This window comes from Chamaea fasciata, unplaced genomic scaffold (genome assembly GCF_029207755.1).
Source record: "Chamaea fasciata isolate MVZ Bird 193981 ecotype frontalis unplaced genomic scaffold, bChaFas1.0.hap1 SCAF_6, whole genome shotgun sequence".
In the NCBI taxonomy this organism is placed as follows: Eukaryota; Metazoa; Chordata; class Aves; order Passeriformes; family Sylviidae; genus Chamaea; species Chamaea fasciata.
In genome coordinates this window covers 4,165,502-4,186,050 of record NW_027094091.1, presented here as the reverse complement: position 1 = coordinate 4,186,050, position 20,549 = coordinate 4,165,502, and the positions used below count along the sequence as shown (strand labels likewise).

The following is a 20,549-nucleotide window of genomic DNA, read 5'->3' as shown; positions in this document are numbered from 1 at the left end:
GGGCACAGAGCGGGTGCCCTCGCCTTGCCGGGGCGGTCCGTGCGGTGCCGCTGAGGACGCGGCTCCCCGCGGGGCAGTGCCAGCGGCTGCCCGAGGCTCCCAGGGCCGGCTCCCCGCCCGCGGGGCAGTGCCAGCGGCCGCCCGAGGCTCCCAGGGCCGGCTCCCCGCCCGCGGCAGCGCTGACCCCCCCGGCCCTGCCCAGAGCCGAGCGCGGCCCCGGGGCACCGCTGGCGCTACCAGCAGGGGGCGCCGCAAACCAGTGCCCTGCCGCTCCGGCCCGCGGCGAGGGGCGGGGCCTCCTTCTGATTGGCCAGGGCGCCCGTCGTTCTCGCTTCTGCCCCGCCCCTTTCGCGGCCCGCGTGCCCCTGTGTGTTCCTACGTAAAGGCGCGCGTGACGCCGAGCCGCGGTGCGGTGTGCGCATGCGCTGCCGAGCCCCGGGCCAGGGCCCCGCTCCGGGGGGCGGGGCAGCCCCGGGGGCGGGGCGCACGCGGGGGCCGACGGGACGGATCCAAGATGGCGGAGGGGCGGACGGGAGGCGCCCGCGGCCCCGAGCGGCGTCCGCCCCATTCATCGCGGCTGTGACGGGCCCGGGCTCGTCAGAGCGCCGGCGGAGCGCCGGGAGCCAGCCCGGAGGCAGCGCCAGCGGCAGCGGGACAGCACTCGGACCCACCAGGCGCCCGTGACAGGGCGGGTCGGAGCGCGGGCCGGTGCCGCCGGCGCGGGCGGAGCGGACATGGCCACCATGGAGAAGCTGACGAAGGCCTTCGAGTCGCTGCGCTCCTTCCAGCAGCAGCAGGGCCCGGCTGCCCTCCCCGAGGAGCCGCTGCAGAGACCGTGAGTGACCCGTGCCCGGGGCTGGGGGGCTCCCGACACGCGTGTCCGGCGTCCCGCCCGGCCCGGTTGTGGTCCCGCGGGCGGCCCCGGGCCGGGCCGGGCGCTGCCCCGTCCCCTGGCAGGCGGCGGCTCCCGCAGGCGTGTCGGGGGCTGCTGGCGGCTCTCTGACCGAGTTCAGACGTGCTGTAACTTTTGGGGCGACTGCGTTTGAAAATCCACCAGTGCGGGAAATGAGCGGGAGGTACAGCAGTGCTGTGTGGGTTTCACAGGCTGGCTCTAGGAAGGAAAACTTTTATTCTCGTAATACACTGCTGCAAAAAAGACAAAACCCCTTAAGCATAACTTGAATGAAGCACTGCTTTCAGCTTTTTCTCTTCTGGTAACTGTTGAAGCGCTTTTTCTGCGCCCTTGTTTTTCTGTGCTTGACGCTTTCTGCCTGAGTGTCTTTTCTCTGAACTCTCTCCAGCTCATTGTACAGTTTCCTTAAAATGAGGATTCGAGCCTGAGCGAGAGCAATTTCTTCCACTCTGTAATTCACTTTTCGGATCTTTAAGTGTTGATTGTTGTTCAGTTGGATTTCTTCTTTCTTATCAGCGCGGTGCCCTGAAAGTTCCTGTTGAAGTTAAAACTAGGTTTTGATGTTTGTGAATTGAAAATTTAAATAGAGCTGAAGTCTGAGCTCTGACGCTTTCAGCAGGAGTCGTTGTGGGTGTCCGTTTATCACAAAGTTCCTTTAAAGCCTTGTACTGTGATGTGCTGCACAGAGACCTCAGAGGGGTTAGTTTAAATACTCCTAATACCTTTTTCCTTTCTTAAATGTCGGGGATAAACGCTTTAGATCCATGAGACACTCAGGTTTCCCATTGGGGGCATCCCTGGGTGGACCAGGGCACGGAACTGTTCGGTCCCGCGGTGCTGCCCTTGGCGTTTGCATCCCCTAAACCCAGCCCTGACCGAGCGGCTGTGAGGGCAGAGAGGCTTTTCCGGGATAAACACGAGTCGCACTAATGCTTTGGCTCCTGCTCTTGGGGAGAAGGGAGAGGCAGAAGGGTTGAGGAGCAGGTAACTCGTACCTCGGCAGTTTCCCGTGGTGCGTGCAGGGGAAGTGAAGCTTCCTTGGCTCTGGGCTCTTGGCCACCTGCTCCCACTGCACATTCGGAGACCGCTGCCAGCTAAATTAGCACGGTTGCTGCTCATTCTCTTTGGAGAGAAACAAGTCCTTTGAGTTGTCTCAAACAATCACAATGTATTTTCACACTTTTGATGCTTAATAGGTGAAAAAAAACCCCCTCATCTTCTTCATGGGCTAGTTGTTTTTAGGTGCCTTACTGGTCTGCAGGGACTAATTGCTGTGTTTTGTGCAGGTTTTTTTGCTAGTACTTTGTGTGACATGGATGAGCATCTATTTCCAGTCTTTCCTATGTACCATTCAGATTTCTGTCTTGAAAGCTACTGGTGAGAAAGGTCAAAGTATTTCAAGAGAAAAACCCTTAAAATTATTTGTGATGCCTGCTGAGGGACATTATGCTTGGTTTGATGGTCTAAATTTAGGCATATTCTACTGTAAACATTAAAAAAATCAGTGTTGGAGTTGTCCTTGTCCTCGCTGACTTTGCTTAGTGTTTAAAAATAGGCCGTTTTCAGAAAGCTGATGGGGTTGTGTGCCCCCAGGATGTGTACAAATTCAGTGGCAGCACTGAGGCTCATAAAAGCCAGTGAAAAGCTTTTGTGGCAGCCTTTGCTGAGGCTTCCCAGGCTTTCAGTGAAATGGCAGGTGGCATATTAAATGTAATTCACAATACTATCTGCATTTATTTGTTCTTGTTTGTAGTAGACTGGAAAGGAAAATTGTGTTTGGGGAGAAGTGTTTGTTGTGGCTCTGTGTAAATAACACTTAAATCTCTTGTAGTTCTGTGTAGTAAGTTCCTATCATCCTGCTGAGGACTGTCTCCTGCTATGAAATGTTTTAAGATGAGAGAGATTTGAGTAGAAAAGAATTGATTGTTTACCCAGCAGGTATCTATGTCTTTCTTCACTTTACTGTAAGACAGTGACTTCAGAACTTTTGATAATACTGATGTCCTGTCTTTTTAAATTAAGATATTAATCCAATCCAAGGTTTTACAGAGGAGGATAAGAGCTTTTTCTGTTTCAAGAGATTTTAATCAGCAATAATCATGTGTTATGCTTACATTATGCCTTACAGTCAGATGCCAGTCTCTGATCCCCTCTTTCTTATCTCCTGTTGGGTTTTTTTTTTCCCTTTCTGTGTAAGCTTAACTTGAGCTCTCTGTCATATTGCTTCTATACACTTCTGCTTAGGCAACTAATTTTCTTCCTTATATTTGTTAAGCTTTTTCAGACTCTTAAATTTTGTTAGAAAGTGGATGTTGTGCTTTGGATCACAAAGCTCCCACTAACATAAAAGTTGACTAGTATGGTGTCAAAATTTAGAGTTTCATTTGCGAATCCAAAAGTGGATTCTTTACATTTTCTCAATTTATTCTAATAGTCACTTACTGCAGTTGTTTTCAATTTTATTTACATTTGGTTCTAACCATTACCTTTACAGCAAAAGGTACTGCAAAAGCCCAAAATAGACTTTCTTCTATTTTTCTGTGTCTTGTATGTTTGACTGAAGCTGTGGTTGTAGATTGGTTTGATCAGTGCTGTATGGAGACCCAGCATTAACTTTTTGCTTTACTGAAGATCACACAAACTGCATGGATATTGCCTATTGCCCTACTTGTCAGAAGTGGTTCCTTAATGGTCTTTTGGCATTCCCATGTCTAGGGTGTGTAGTTAATTTGACAGTCCATCACTGCCTGCATTGCTGCACCTTGTTTTGGGTGTCCCCATATTTGCACTGAGTTCATTTCTTGACCCACTCGTATTTCTGTTTGTTATTAAAATAATGGTTTTTAGTTTCTGTTATCTTTGTCAAGATTCATGTCAAGCCATTTGGTTTGGCCCTTTTTTCTTATCACTGGCTCAGCTTTAGAACTTCTGCACTCTTCACATATTCCTAATTTCAAGGTCTAATAAAAATTAGCGTGGGTGAGCTGCATCTGGACTCAGAGGGCAAAACTGTCTGGGCTTGCTGGTTTTCTTATGTTGTTTGTTGATCTTCCTGGTCTGTAGAAGTCCACTGAAGATTAAACTCCTCTGAATGTGAGATGGAGCTTTCCTGCTGATAACTGCTTCCAGAATCTCCTGCCTTCTGTTACTCATCGGATGTGTGTGATTGATTCATCAAATGTGTGATGCTGTTGTTGCCCCCCTGGGTATGCTCATCAGCAGTTTGCCTGTGGACTTCATGATGCTTCTGAATAGAGCTTTGTTTGGGGTTTTTTAAAACTAAAAAAGTCATGTGTTTTCTCTCCAGATACTGTTCTGTTACCGTTCTCCCTCTGTAGGCACAGAAAACATGTGCATGTACATAATGTACATGAAGCCTATTCCTTCTACCTTTCATTTCTTTAATTTTTTTTTTTTTGAAAGTTATCTTTTCTCTAGCCAGGCCTCTTTAAATTCTGAAGTTACTTATTTCAGCAAGGTGTAGATTATGTGTTAGTGGAGCTCTCTGTGTAGAGAAATTTGCCCAAGAGATTGATCTCTGCTGGTGTGAGCAGTATTGAACATCAGTGCCCGCCTTGCTCAGGGCTCTGTTGTTTGTAGATAATAGGAACTTTATTCTGGTAGAAGCCTTTGTCAGCAGTATTTTCAATATGTCTTGTGTCTGAAATAGCGAGCTTATGGGCAAGTTCAGATGTGCCTGTTCTATTTTTGGGTTGAATATGTACTGAAAATGGTGTTCATAAGAGACTGGGACTGCTGGGTAAAATTAGCATGAAAGCTGAAATGATTTAATCCTTTTCTGAGGTGCCTGCTCACATCAGTGGTGCTGACATTGCAAAATCAGTTGGACATCTTGGACAGTATTTGGAGTTTTGTTAGGGATGATCTGAAATGCTGCTGAAGACTCTGGCACTTTTTCAAGATGGAGAGAAAGAAAGACATTGTGTATCTTGAACAAATTCAGATTGCCTGCTCATAATTTGCCAGTGTCTTAAGTCCAAGAAGAGATCCTCTGCTGTTTAGCTTGCCTAAATAAAATGCTGCCAAACTATAACAGAAAAATGGCTTTGTTCAGACCTGTTCCTTAAACTTCTAAAAGTAGAAAGTATTTCTGGGATGAGATGAGATTTTCTTTGTGAGAAAAGCTGGAATCTTGGGAACACAGACTTTTGAACCCCTCACTTCCAGCCTGGTGGATGAAAAGGGACAGGGATACTGACAAAGAATGACTTTTTTTTTCCCAAACCTCTACTATTATTTGAGCTGAAGGTCCTAAATAATGCAGCGCAGTTCTTTAAAAAATACTTGTCTAACACTGTATTTTGAGTTAGCTGAATTTAATGCGCTTATTGGCTACTTGGTGTTGGCCCTTGATGTTGTGTTACTGCTATTAGTGTAACTCAAGGCTGTTCACATTGTTTTCCAGCTTCTAGTTCAGAAACACTGTTTCGCTATATTCATGATTTTTGCTATTTTCTACTGAGAGAATCAAATACTAAAAATGATCCATTTTCACTTGGAAAACGAAAGGGAATGTTCTATGTGAATGGGAGTGAGGAAGCTGGTAATTCTTTATTGTGAAACAGACTCAGGAGAGATACCTTTGGGTGGGTGGTTTTGCTCCAGTATTGCTACTGGTTAATTATTTAAAAGTAACATCTGCTGTCCTAGAAGTGATTCTGTGTCAGTAAAGTTAGGAGGAGGAGAGACTGCACACTTAAATAAAATTTCACAGTCAGAGTTGGGAGTCTGTCTCGCTCTCTTTTTTCACTTCCTTTATTGGGGGTGGAACAGGGAAGAGCTGCTATTCCAAGAGCTTGTGTCATGTTGAAGTGAATGTTAAACACATTTTGCAAAGGAGAAGCTTTTCATATTGTGCTCTATTGTTTGTAGATACGCATTCTTTGTTTCTGAGCTTTTTTTTCTCTTCATTGTACCCTCGGTTGGCCTTTCCTGGGCTGTAACAAGTGTTGCTGTAGGGATGTTGTTCTCCTGGGGCAGACTGTGCCTTGGGCTTTGCTGTTCCTGTAATTACCTTTGGAGGAATGTGGCGTATGATGGCATTGCTTTGTCATCCCTTGCAGTTCAGATGCAAAATGGTCCATTCACTAGAACTTGAACTTGCAAGACACTGGCAGACAAAAAAAGTCTAAGGTGATATTGTGTGGGAGGAGGGTCTTTTAAAAAGAGCTATTTTTTGTTCTCATGGCTTATTTTCACTAACCTTTTTCTTTCTATCAGTTTCTCTACTTTTTGCTTTGTTTGAGGACTGCCTCATTTTTTTCATCCTTTCCCTTTACTCTTGATCCTTCAGTTTTCATGCCCAAGCATTTTCTCAGTGAAAGTTAGGGAATTAATGTGTTATTCCCTGTTAAATGATTCATTCTTCATTCTTTCTCTAAGTTTCTATTTCTTTGCTTGTGTGCCCTATGTGCTCTCAGCAGTAGCTGCAGATGAAGTCCTGGGTCTGCAGGTAGTTGGTGTTCAGCTGTTTATGGAGTGACCAGAAAGTGCAAATGCATCTTTTTGTTAGAATTATTAAACACTACTAATGATTTTAGTTTGTTTTCTTTGTCTTATAATGGTTAGACACTACTTTAGCAAGAGTATTTGGTCACTTTTGAACTCCTGTCTCACACACATTCTCTTGGTGTTCTTCCTTTAGAAAGAAAGAACTTGCAGCTACCAAGAAGGATCGAGTGAATCATTGTCTAACAATATGTGAAAACATAGTTGCTCAGTCACTAAGGTAAGGCAATATCTTTAATTTATTGATTATTTATTATTATTTATTTAATACATTGGGATGAATAACAACTTTGGAATCTTAGGATTCCTTATAATTGCTCATGCTGAGCTTCTGTTTAAAACTGAAATGGCATGGATTTTTTCTCTTTTCTTTCATCAACTCAAAATCTAAGAAGAGCTTTTGTTTACTTGTTGGTGGAGTGGGCACTTCCCTTCTGCTGCAGACAGAGAAACTTAGGCACAGAGGTCAAATAACTTAGCAAGTTATGTAGGAAAGAGTTGGGAAGTGATCTCCCAACTCCTAATGAAGTGCTTTAGTACACTGAATGTCTCCTCTTGTACATGTGTGTATAGTATATAGGAGTTGGATTATAAAACCCTTCCAAAAACATCATTGGTGTTCATTTTCGCAGTGCACCTTGTAATTTTGTAATGTTGGTTTATTTAGAAATTCCCCGGAATTTCAGAAACTGCTGGGCATTGCTATGGAACTCTTTCTCCTCTGCAGTGAGGATGCAGAATCTGATGTCCGGATGGTTGCAGATGAATGCCTTAATAAAGTTATTAAAGTAAGAGCTTTTACTATCAGATTTTGTCTCTTCTTGATGCAGTGTACTGTCTGAATTCACATTGGTGTTCTTCTAGTTATCTTTCTTACTGTTGATAATATTGCATAATGTAAGAGTATAAGTAAGCTTCTTTACTAAATTCTGTATGTGCTCTCTCTCTTAGGAGAGGTTTTTACGCCCAGATCAACATCTTTAACTTGTCTTATGTAATTCATTGTTCTCATCTATTTTTGTCTTCAATTGTTCATTAACTTTGTTCTCTTCAAGTTAACCAAAACAGGAATGTGGGCTTTTCTGAAATCATCTTGTTGTGTGGGAGGAATGCTCCTATTATTGTTCTGTAAACATAAAGACACTTAGCATGAGGAAAGGTAAAAATATTATTTAAAAACTGATTGAAAGGTAGTGTGGTTTGCTGAGACTTGGAGGAGGAGATTCCAGGCAGTAATTAGAATAAATATGGTGTTCTGGAGATTGTTTATTCCCCTGCTGTGATCCAGAATGAAGAGCTTGTTGAACAGCAGATGGGCATTCATAAGGGGTCATGCAAGGTCTAAATCTTGATTCAAAGTATCTTAAAATGAACCTTTTGAATAATTTGTGGAAGCTGCTGCTTCCAGAACAGGCTTGTCTTCACTTCCCTTTTTTAGTGTTTGTTTTTTTTTCTGAAATACTTGAACTTTTAGACCCTGTTATATACCTGCATAAATAATCTAGTTTAGGCAAAGTTTAAGTGCTTTAGAAATATACAAATAGTATTTTTCTTTCACATGAAGGGGTGTGTAGAAGCAACAAAACTGAACATTGATATCTAAAGGAATTAAGTTTTGGGAATTGAGGTTGTGGCTGAAAGTTATATGGAGAAAGATTATAGATTGTACAGTGTGTTCATAATGATAAGGAGTGATGAAGTGTGAGTTCTTTTCTTTTTTGTTTTGCCCAATAGCACTTGGCCCTTTTCACTTTGATTTTTATGTTTTTCTGTTTGAGGGAGAGCACTCTATGAGATGCATACATTATTATTTAACTCATTTTGCTTTAAAAACTGCTCTGAAATAGTTCTAAAGAATGTAAGCTTATTTCCTAGTTTCCACGAAACGCTTCTGTAGGTTTGTTATAAAATTAACCTCATAAATTCTCTAATCTGTGTAATTTTGTTGCTCTCTGGCACTTTTCACAAGTTTCAGGGTAACGTGTAAAACCTAATTTTTTTCCAAATGTTTGTATGGTAGTTTGTTTTGTTTTCAAGATTAAATGATGGCATCTTCTATCAGCCATTAAGCTTGCCAGTTGATCTCAGCTCTGAAGTGGTAACAGTTGTGATACTCCACACGCATGGATGTATCAGACTCGTAGGAAAGCTGCGTGTACTTTGTAGGCTGTTTCTGTGCTTTATGTCGTGTGGAAGCAATTTAGCAGCTTAGGCAGACACTTGTGTATAAATGCAGAAACAAAAGGATGTCCAGTTTTATTTTTGGTTGTGCAGGTACCAGTGATGCTTGTGGTAAGTAGAACAGAGGTGTTGGGCCCCTAAGCTTGCATTTCAGTCACAGTTCAGCCTTTTTTATTATCTCAGGTATTTTTAGAGGGTAATTCTTTTGCTATCATGATGCTTTGTTGCTTCTCCTGAAATGAACGACTGTAGATGGAAGCATTACTTGTGTAACTGTGTGTCTGTCTGGAGTTCATGCTCATTACTGCACCTAGAAAACTAACTCTTCTTTATAGACAAGGCTGAGCTCGTAACTTTAGATAAACGCTCTGTAAGTCATCTTCAAGTATCACTGCACTCATCTGTCAGAACCTCAAAGACAGTCTAAATGTCTCAAAATTTAAATAACGTTGATAATGCCTTTAAAAGACAAAATACCAGGTTAGGACTTGGCAAGTTTCTGTGGGAAAGGTCAAGCTGTCTGAAGCTGATGCAGGATGTTGTAGTATTCTCTGTGCTGATGATACTGGTGGGACTGTTCACACAGATTGCAGTACAGTTGGTCTCAGTAATTGGAATTTATTATTGTAGTAATTTAGAGCAGACTATGCTTTTTGCCAGTCGGGTTGACATTGTAGATGCTAGCTTACTAAAAATATGGCTATACACTAAAAAAAGGAGTTCCTCCAGTTGGATGTGTTGTAAGGACAACTTAGATTTGAAGCCAACTAGTAGCTGCTGCCTTTTTGTGTTGCTTTATACCCCCATATATATACAGGGGCAGTGAACTTCTCAGAAAAACTTAAATTTTGTGAAGTAAATCCTACCTGCTGTCATCTAGGCACCTGCGGTCCATAGTTGTGGTGCTTATGTTAATATAAAGATACAACCAGGTAAGATTTTTCTGGGGAAGGCAATGCTGTTGTACTGTAACAGCTGCTGTAATTTGGGTGAATGGAGTTTTGGAGCATACAGTTTCAGGCTGGGGAAATCATGCTCTGGAGGAGCCACAGGCTCTCCAGTAACTGTACTTAAGCAGTTGTGGCTTCTAGCTCAGTGGATGCCATTGGATTTTGTAGTCATCCTGAGTAATCCTGTGAAGATGTGAGTTTAATGGTGGTCAGGAAGGCAGTTAGAAAATTAGAAATTAATAAATTATTGGGCAAGAAATAAAAAATTAAATACTAAACACTGTAGCACTGTATAAATCCACAATGCAGGCACTTTGACATTGTATGAAGGTCTCATCAGAGGAAGAGCTGGTGGAAATGTTCATAAATTGTAGTACACACTAGAGAAGAAAAGAGGTGGAGGAAGGGTAACCATATATATATAAACTGTTCTGTATGAAGAGATTATATTTCTGTATCTTCTTATCCTCTGATACCTTGAAGGTAGAGAATGATGAAGTTGGGATAAACAGAAAATTACTGCTTCTCTGTGTTTATTTTCATTTCATGTACACTGAGTCTTAGCCAGGCTGCAGGTTTGAACTACAGTGCATGCTGTGTTGCTGTATGCTTGATTGGATCCTGGGATGTGACACTTGTGGTGTGCACACCTCCTTGTGGTGTGTGTACTTACTGGATGCAGAAATTAGGCTGATTCATAAAATAGGGTTTTCAGGGGCTGTTGAAGGTAATGGTACAGATACAGCTTCAGTTTGAGAAATAGGAGCCTACTTGGCAGTGGGGAAGTAGAGCAGGGAATGCCTTTTGCTATTTCTGAATGCTCTTCTTGTGTTTTAATATTCTGTTCATGAGTATCTGTTTCTGGTGATTGCCAGAAGGCACAGTAGGTTGGCTCTGCTTGTAGGCTGATCCCAAATGGCCTTTTGTAGGTAGAGTTGGTAAAGTAATCGATATTAACTGCAAATAACTGTTAGAGTTTGTGGAGTTTGTCAACATTTGTGTGAAGGATAAAGGTGTCTCTTCTCAGTATTTTTCACTTTCTTAGTTATACACCAAATATAGGGACCATTAGATAGTTCTGTGCCTTGTTTGAAGCTGTTTTACTGCAAGTGTAACATTTTTTCCTGTAAAACACCTCCACTCTGATACAGTATGTTCTCAATGCATTTTATTGCAGGCTTTGATGGATTCCAATCTTCCCAGGTTACAGTTGGAATTGTATAAAGAGATTAAAAAGGTGAGTGATTTTTCTTTCATGTTCTTCTGAAATGTGGTATTTTGTATGTGTTCTAGCATATTGGGAACGTAGCATTAGTGTAAATTAGTAGTTTGTCTTTTAAGATCAAGGTCAAAGCTTCATTTTAGGAGGATTTGTGACTGTTCTAATGTATTATTTTACTGAATTCCTCACCGTTGTCCCCATTCTTTTGATTTAACCACTCCTGGAAACTTATCTGGTAGAAAATGTGTGAGCGTTTGGTTTGAACACCAGTTTGAGTTAACCTTAGTGACACCCCACCCAAAGGAATAAGGCATATTCATGATGTTTACTCCACTGAATAAGCTGGAAAGAATAACAAACCAAAAGGGTGATGAAAAGTAGGTGGAGGACAGTGACATTCTTAATTGACACAACCTCGTGGAGAATTAAGGTTTGAAGTAACCCCATACGAGTGCTTTATGGATGTATGATGTGTGCTTACAGCTTCTTACAGAGGCGTAGGGAAAAATACTGAAGCATCTCTCTGTGTATCAAAAGCTACAATTCAGTTATGTGCACAAGAAGAAATTCAGTAATAGCCTTTCTGAAGTTTGTGACTGCAGAAGAGAAATGCTATGTGGAATGCTATGTTTAGGACAGTATCATTGAAATTGTGTCTCTTGCATCTATAAACATATAGTCAAACTTGTCTAGACAGAAAATATAGATGTTACTTGTCAGACAGTAATGATACTGGTTTTTTTTTTTTTGTTTTGACTGGGAATAATGGAACTCTAGAAGAAAAGTCACAAAACCAATGTGCATAGCGTCTCTTCTGTTAGATGTGGGGCCATGTATGGATCTCTTACTGTATTGCTGTACCTTAATGTCACGCAATATTTTTGAGAGTGTGGAAGTGGACATTACCTAATTAACAGAAAACAGCCAACACATAAATTGCTCTGAAGTTTCTGCACATTTATTATCAGGTGCTGGAGGAAATCTTTTGTTTTTCACTTGGTGTATGCTTCTTGAAAGGTGCTCTTGAATTCATGACAGGTGAGAGAGAGGTAGCATGTGCAACAGGAGCACCCAGCAGACTGTATTTTGTTTGTGCATCAGGATCACTTCAGAAGCCGTTCCAGAATCTGTTGTTTGGCTGTTAACCTGAGAAATGCAAGTTCTGTAATTCAGATGCAAGTTTGTTTTGGTTTTTTTTTGTCATGCTAACAAGGCTGCAAGCCTTCGATACACCAGCTGAAGAAAGTAATGAAGAAGTGATGGTTTTTAAACATCTCAGCTTTGTCTTCAGAGGACTCATTTTGAGAAGCATTTTGGTTGGGTATGAACTACATTAGGTAGACACCCTCCTAGGCATCTATTGACTTCCATAGTTTTCTGTATTTCCAACAACACTGAGGAGTTGTACTACATCCCTAGGCACTAAAGTAAGGGCATTCTGGTTCAAGTCAGGTGTTCAGCTGAAGGTGTCAGTCCAGGCAAATGGATACTAAACTTCTGCAGACAATCCATTATGAAGTGCTACAGATCGATATGTTGATTTTTTCTTTGGTGCACTCAGAAGCTGAATGTTGTTTATTTGCATATCTTCACTGCTGTCAATTTTGTGCTGTATTTATATCTCTGCAAGTGTTCAGTGATTTTTAGACTCTCATATCATCAGTGTTTCTTTGTTGGCCGATGCCTTTCTCTGTGGTATTTTAAGAAGATTTCAGCAGAGCAGAGAGCTCAGACACTTCTTTTTCTTTTGTGATGTTCCTTACTCATTTTGGATTACTCAGAAAACTCCTAATACTAGCTAGAGGAATGAAAGTAGTCGTGGAACTGACTTGACTTCCTTTTGGCTAAAGGAAATTTATGATTTCCAGACACCTTGTATTTTTATCTGTTTAAGTCAAATATACACTGTTGTATATTGCATATTATAGTCAGCTTTTTATAGGAAATGGTTTTGCATGATGAAATGTGATAGTTATATGCTCTGTCTAGAATGGTGCTTCAAGAAGTCTGCGTGCTGCACTCTGGAGATTTGCTGAGCTTGCCCATCTAGTTCGGCCTCAAAAGTGCAGGTAAACGCATTCTAATAAAGATCTTGCCAAAGAACCTTTAAAGAAATACAGATGTTAACAAAACCGTATTGTTCGGAAGTTTTAAATACGTAGTTAGGAGGTTGGAGGAATTGCTATCACCTTATAAATCTGAATTTATTTCATCAGTGTGTTTTTTTAATGGAGTTTTAGTTCTGTGCTCTACATTACTGTAAGGGGGAAAAACTTGTGAAGATAATGACGTGTATTTTTTAAGTGTATTCTTCTGTTGCATTCAGAAGACCCTCCTTTTTTCCCCACATTCTGTGTAGCTATCTGGTTCATTTTTGTATGATCTAGTAATGCCGCAGAACTCGAGTATGAATTAAAAATCCTTGCAAGGTTACAGTTGTTCTGATCTCACATCAGTTTTCCTCCTGTGCCATACTTAGGCCATACTTGGTGAACCTTTTGCCCTGCCTGACACGGATAAGTAAGAGACCCGAAGAATCGGTCCAGGAGACGCTGGCTGCGGCAATACCCAAAATCATGGCGGCCTTCGGCAATTTTGCAAATGACAATGAGATTAAGGTACCTTTCTTCACCCTATTAGTGCTCTCTGTTGTATCCCAGAGCACGGTGAGTTATCAGCATTACCAGTCAGATGGTACAGAAGGCACGTCTGAATTCAGGCAGTAGTTGCCTTTGCTTGCTGTGCATGAAGTAATGCTTTGAATAAATGAAAAATACATTTGCTGGCTTCTTAGTTCACTTCTGATAAAAAGTTAAATGAGGTGTGTTTGTTTTTAGGTTTTGTTGAAGGCTTTCATAGCTAATCTTAAATCCAGTTCCCCCACTATCCGTCGGACAGCAGCAGGATCAGCAGTGAGCATCTGTCAACATTCACGAAGAACACAGTATTTTTACGCCTGGTTATTGAATGTGCTTTTAGGTAAGAATCAGGGGAAAAAAATTAATTTGCCGTCTGTGTAAGTAACATGTGTTTTTCCTTGTAAGAGTATGTATCACTTTGCATGTGTGAAAGGTTTCCAGGTAAAGGAAGGATACTTAGATTACCAGTTACTCTGCTGATACTTTCTCTATCTGGTGTTAAGTCAGAGGAAGGTAGTTCTAAAGCTATTTGTCTCTCTCTGTGCTCCAATTAGTAAGTAATATTGAAAAGAAGTAGCTGAGGCTTGGGAATCAAGTAGCTTGTTGGAAAATGAGGAGGTCTGAGGATTCTGGGTGAACTTGCACAATATCGGGAGTCTGAAGACTTGCATGGTCCATCAGCTTGGTTGCTTGTGCAGCAGGTCTGAGGTGGAGGGTACCCAGCTGTGCTCTGAGCCATGATTACATGCCCTGTGACCTTTCTAACGGGGACCACCACATAGATTCTGTTGTAACTTAGAGCAGAAATTGAGGTTAGTTTTTTTATTTGAAGCACACAACTTTGTATCAGGTATTGCTTCCTTATCTCTTCAGCTGGGAAATTTATATGGTTTTTGGGTTGTTTTGCAAGTCATGAGGAGAGGCATCTCTGGATTTCAGTGGAAACTTGCCTCAGCTTTGTCATTGACAAGGGGTTCTTTACCGTGTAGACTGTATTGCAAAAGGAGAGATAAGGAAGACTAACAGATACTTAAGGTGTTATCATGTTAGCCTTGCTGCTTTCAAGAAGTGTGAAAAATTCAAATGCTACATTGTGACTTTCCTCCCTCTGAAGTGATGTGTGATAATGTCCTTACCAATGATGCAAAATTCAAACAGAAACAGGAATGGGAACTCCAAGAATTGATTCTGATTTTTTTCCTCCTCCCTGGATAGAAAGTTGTGTTTTCTTCCGTAACCTATATTAGTTTGTAATATGCTTTGGGGTTGATTGTGATTAACAAGTAGGTATATGGAAGAAAGTTCCCCAAACAGGGCAAAGTGCAAACATCTTCTGTTAGGATAGTAGTGCATCTGTGAGCAAGGGAATTACACTTGGGTGTAAGCTGTCAAGTGGAGAGAGGAGGCAGGTGAGAGGAGCAAGAGAGTCTAGATTATTTGGTGAAAGCATCAGCTATTACAAAATATAATTTTTTGTGTTTTTATGGAGTAAAAAGAGGTAGGAAACAGGGAAGGTGAGACAGGGTCCTCTGATCATTCTCCCATGTTGCCTGATTGATTGTCAGTAGTATAAAATACGTATTTTCAAATGTTTCTACATTTGGAAAGCACTCTGAAGTTGCTGCTAAATTTTGGTTGTTCTGTTTTGTTGGGTTTCTTTATTTAAATAAGCTGTTATGTGGACTACATTAAATAACATTTAAGTTGAAACTAACCACTGTCAGTAAATCAGTAAGTTATTTGGCCACTTCATTTCTCCTCTCAGGCTTGTTGGTTCCTGTAGAAGATGATCGTCCTACTCTTTTAATTCTGGGTGTTTTACTTACACTAAGATATCTCATACCTTTATTGCAACAACAAGTCAAAGATACCAGCCTGAAAGGCAGTTTTGGTGTGACAAGGAAAGAAACAGAGATTTCACCTTCACCAGAACAACTTATACAGGTAAAATATGAATAATAACCCTTACATGAAGAGTGCTAATTGGGGGGGGAAATCTTGGTCCAGCATTAGTCTGATACTGAGCACTCTGAATTCTCAAATTCCTGTTTATCTTGATAAATGATAGTTGGTCCAGTGACAGGAATTATTGATAAGTAATGACCAGAAATTCCAGAAAAATGAATCAGCAGTACTTGTTAGGTGTGCCCAAAAGAGCCAAAAACTTATGATGCCTTTGATGTGATTCTTCCTTCTATAACAATAAAAAGAACCAACAGATTTCTACCAAACAGGCAGTTAAGTGGCTACAATTGATTGACATTTCCCCCCTTGGAAGATTGTGGTGAAGATCAGATATACCAAGCATCAGTTATTCTTAATTCATTGCTGGAAATTGACATTGCATAGGATAAGACCTAATATGTTCTGCCTTCGTAGAGACTTATTCCAGTACTCTGTTGGCTTTCAGGTTTATGAACTGACTCTGCACTATACCCAGCACCAGGACCATAATGTTGTGACTGGAGCTTTAGAATTGCTCCAGCAGCTCTTTAGAACACCCCCCCCTGAACTGCTCCATGCCCTGACCGCCTGTGGGGGCATTGCTCAGGTCAGTGTATCCAAAGATGAGCCTGCCAGCCGGAGCCGCAGTGGGAGCATCGTGGAGCTTATAGGTAAGCTCTCCTCCTGGCAGTTGGAGTAAAAGGAAATGAACACACATCATCAGCTCTAGTTCTCAGCGTTAGCAAAAGCATGAAGGTTAAATGAAATGTGTGATGCTATGCATGGCATTCTTTTTTCCCAGGTACAGTAGTAGTTCTTTCCCTCCTTGTTTTAAGTGGATATACATTCATTGGTTAATGACAAGCTTCAGAGGTTTTGGGTTTTTTTTTACAGTTTGTTTTGATGATTTTTTTTGTTACACGAAGCAAGTTGAATATGGTGACTTTTTTTTTTTTTTTTTACCCCACAAAATGAATGTTGTTCTTACCAATCATCTGACAACTGTGATTCCTGAAAGCAGATCTAATCAGAATTCATATTAAATGAGAGCTCCTCGCTGAATACCAAAACCAGCATGAAATTAGAGCATGACTTAAGCTTATCCTTAACTGTTAAAATCAGCTTTCTTGTCTGTGGAGTGCATGTTCTTGAAATTCTCTTAACTGCTACATACCTGCTTCAAAAGAATCAGTCTCTGATTGGATTTTTGTAAGCAGTCTGAATTGAACTAGTGGGTCAGCCAATATTTCTGCTTCTGGAAGGTAAATTATTAGCTGGAAGCAATCATAGCAGGGAAATTCAGAACACATTTTTGAAAGCAAACTACGCAGAAGTGGCACAGAATATTAAAAGTAATTTGGTGGTGAATGGCCAAAAAACCTTGAACTTCAAAAGCAACAAGTTTGCTATTTCTTCCTGGCTTTGGTTTTTGTTTGGATTTTTTTTTTTGTTTGTTTTTGGTTTTTTGTTTCCCATTTGTGGCTATTAGAATTCCTTCATGATTTCATTAGCTCTGTCTTTGCCCTGATGTGTTACTTTCTGTGATTTGCAGCTGGAGGGGGGTCTTCATGCAGCCCTGTTCTTGCAAGAAAGCATAAAGGTGATTATTTTTGAAAACAAATCTTTAATTGCATTCCTTCCTGATTTTTTTGGGGTTGGTTTTTGTTCCCCTCCCCACTTCATTGTCTTGCTGAACTTGGGTCTTCATTCACAATTGCCTGTGTTACCAGCTGAGCTTAATCATTATAAATAATGAAAGAATTCTGATGCAATTTCTGATATTGCAGTCAAGATATTCTAAAATCATTTAAAGCAGTATAATTTTATTTTTGTTATAGTTCACTGGCAAAGTTATATTGATGATTATTGATGCAGTTTTAACTTCTTAAGAGCACATGGAAAAATAATCTCTCTGAACAGGGCGTTCTTCTTTTTCATGGTAATACTTTGCCGTTAATGTAACTTGCAAAATAGTTAACTTTCCTGGTTTTGTTAGGCCTGGGTTTTTTTCTCTGTAATTCACTAATGCATGTGTATGTTTGCATGCTTCAGTATGATGCTTTTTTATTTCTTCTTCTGTTCTTGATGATAGATTCTATACATTTTTGCCTTGCTGTGTATATTTTAATTTCTTTCTTCAGTGGGTAATTCATTTAGCAGGATTTTAAAGACTACTGTTTGCTCTGAAGTATTCTTTGCCCAGTTTTTGCATGAAAGTACTTAATATTTGGTTGTATGTTTACACTTTGATTAAAACCAGTCATATCGCTATGACAGAATCAGTCTAGGTGCAGCTGTGTAGCACTTTCATCACCTGCATTAGGTGAGCAAAGTGTTGCTACTGCAGTGAAATTTGTGTGAGTGTAGTGCAGTCACTGCAAGCTTTAGTAGGCAAGAGATGTGCACTGCTGAAGAGAAAAGCTTCAAGGAAAAGTTTTTTCAAACCAAAGGAAATTATATGAACTTGAAGGACCATGACAGCTTAAACTTTTTCCGAATATGTCCTTTAATCTTTATGTGCAAGGAATCTCATAATGCTTAAATAACCTTATCTGTATGCTTTAAGAGTACACCAGAATTGGAAGCAGTGGTTAAAGCTGAATGAAATAGTGCTTATAGATGCAGTTATTATTTCTAGTTTAGAAAGCACAGATTGAAAGAATGGGCGTCTGAAAGTAGATATTGCTGCAGCATCCAAAGGTGAGACTGAATGCAACAAATCGGAGTAAGAACTCATATCACATGTAAATAAAAAAATGGTAAATTATCATTTAGGTTCTTTGTCTTGTTGGTAGTCTTCAGTGTAACTTTGAAGTATTAATAATAGTGTAAATTCAGTTAAAGTACTTGTTAAAATACTAATCTTTCTTTCACTTGGTGACAAATCATGTATGAGTCATCAACTTTCACCTTTTCCAAGGTTATGGTATGAAGATTTTGTGGTCTAAGCAATGGCATAAACAATTTGAAGACATCCCTTCACAGTTCTGTGCTCTGTACAGGTTTATTTTCAAATTGCAAATTGTTCATTTCCTGCTGCTCTCCATTGTAGAAAGGAGGAAAAATCCAGGCCTATTCCCACTTCCTCCTTGGAGGCATTTTGCAGTCATATGGATGGGACTTCTCAAGCTGTGATGCTCCTTTGTGTGTAGGGGTGTAAAGTGAGGCTGATCTACGGAAATCTCTGTTTCACATCTTTGCAATCTTGCTGCATCAGACCAACTTCAGTTCTGAGCAGCTGGCCTGCATTGGATTGTTTATGTTTCAACCTCAGAAGATTATTTGGAAGAAAGGCTGAAAATTCCTTTTGAAATCAATGCCTATGTTTTGAAAGCAACTTAACTGGGTTTTTTCTTATCAAATAGAGGAAAAGTATCCTGCTGCGTGTGGTATATACTCATTTAATACACTTAAGCATACAAAATCTAAAGTGCCTAATGACTGTTTTTCAGTGTTCTTATTCTTTCACTTACTTTTAGAGGTGGTCAGCCGTGGAAAGCAGAAGAACATCCTGGTTTGTTTCAGTGAAATGGATGTAAATGTGAAAAATAATAGAGAAGAATATATTACATTTTGTGCTTTTTGTTGGGAACTCATAGGAGGATTTTACTCACTCGTTCATAGGAGTGTGTAGTTCTCAATTACTGTCATTTCACATAGACAATATAGGAAATGCTGTGTTTACTTTCCTGCCTTCCTTACAGGTTTGAGTATTATAAATCATGCTTTTTAGGGGAAGATAATTCTACCATGGTGCTGCTATGTATGAAAGCAGTGGAGAAAAAGAAATTAATACAAAAGTGTAGTAATGCTTTTTTTACCGCCAGTTAACTTGGACAAGGTGCAAAGATATTCACCCAGAGTTACCCAAACATTAGTTTCTTGCATTGTCAATCTTAGACTACCAGTGCAGCTTGGTAGTCTAAGCAAAGTGGTTCTTCTCATAGCAGTTACTGTGAATCCCTCTGTCTCAGCAAGGGACTTGCAACATCTAGTAGGGTGGGCTTAGCAGCTCCCTCTGCACTCCATGTGCTGTCCCATGGACAGACGTTCCAGTGTAGTTGTGTCCTTGATTGCCTTCCAGGCAGTGTGCATCTGCAGGTATCTTTCTCTTTCCACTGCTTGTAATTTAAGTAAGTAATGCTCTGTGAGTAAGAGAACTCTGGTGGTTGGGTTATGTTGGAAGTGGTTCTCAAGTTTCTTGTGTCAAAAGCATCTCTGTAGATTTTTTGCCTTAGTAATCCTTAGCTCTCAATTGTTGTCCATGGTTCATCACCATGTCCCACCTGTGTCTTGTGCTTCTGGTCTGCACTGCTCTTCCCCCTGGGCTTTTTCCATTTTGTTATCTTTGGAATTGCAAGCAGCCTTTGATAAATTTTGTAGCCCTAAGGAGGAAGAGGTTAATTATTCTGTTACTTGTGGTGCATTAATGCCCTTCAGAGTTGAGGGCAGACATCCAGATACTAGGTATCCAGTCCTTGGGAATAGCACATACTTGATGAAATTAGTGGGATCCTAAATGTGGTCCACAAAAATAAACTAGAAACAATAAGGTTGTAGGTAGTTTCCTGAATGGTTGCACTGGTAAATAAAATTACTTAGCTCTGTTTCCTTGTCACTGCTGCCTGTTTCTTTCCTGATGAATTAGTGAGGGACTGGATGTGCACTTTATTCATTCCCTTCTTCCTTTCATCTGTTACCTGTCATAGCTATGAGAAATTATTTGGATAAACTTTAAAAAAAACCAGATTTCACATCTGATTTCAGCTGTTCAACATTTCAAGCTGACTATAATTTTTGAAAACTGAAGGGTTTTATCGTATCACTTCTCAGGTAAAGTACTTCTTGGTGAAGAAGAAGGCTTGGATGATGATTCTGAAACCCGATCTGATGTCAGCGCTGCATCATTTGCAGGTACCTGCCTTTCTCTTTAGCAGTGCAGTCAGCAAATTTTGTGGCTCTATGCAAAATGTGTAAGTGATGTGCTGTGGTGGTGAGGAAGTGTATGGGCATTCAAAAGACATGGTAAACAAAACTGAAACCATAAATACTGCTGAGTGTAAAACTTAATGAAGTTGAATGCATTCTTTTCTTAATGGGAGTTACCGGTAGAGATGAGGTGGCATCTTTATAAGATGCCTGTTTTCCTACCTATGGTTTAACTGTTTCGT

At 40.7% G+C, this 20,549-nt stretch overlaps 1 protein-coding gene across 2 annotated transcripts in view; it reads left to right on the top strand.

Annotated features, from left to right (window-relative positions):
* Positions 1–569: 569 nt before the first annotated feature.
* HTT (huntingtin) overlaps positions 570–20,549 on the top strand; it is an 80,974-nt gene continuing 60,994 nt past the window's right edge. The window contains exons 1-11 of one of the 2 annotated variants that reach the window (XM_066185250.1): positions 570–835; positions 6,579–6,662; positions 7,110–7,230; positions 10,751–10,810; positions 12,785–12,864; positions 13,275–13,413; positions 13,633–13,774; positions 15,200–15,378; positions 15,845–16,049; positions 16,931–16,978; positions 20,212–20,292. In XM_066185250.1, coding sequence (XP_066041347.1) covers positions 735–835; positions 6,579–6,662; positions 7,110–7,230; positions 10,751–10,810; positions 12,785–12,864; positions 13,275–13,413; positions 13,633–13,774; positions 15,200–15,378; positions 15,845–16,049; positions 16,931–16,978; positions 20,212–20,292 — 1,240 coding nt within the window. In that variant the 5' untranslated portion in view covers positions 570–734. The remainder of the gene's footprint in view (positions 836–6,578; positions 6,663–7,109; positions 7,231–10,750; positions 10,811–12,784; positions 12,865–13,274; positions 13,414–13,632; positions 13,775–15,199; positions 15,379–15,844; positions 16,050–16,930; positions 16,979–20,211; positions 20,293–20,549) is intronic. The other variant, XM_066185249.1, reaches the window with a different exon arrangement.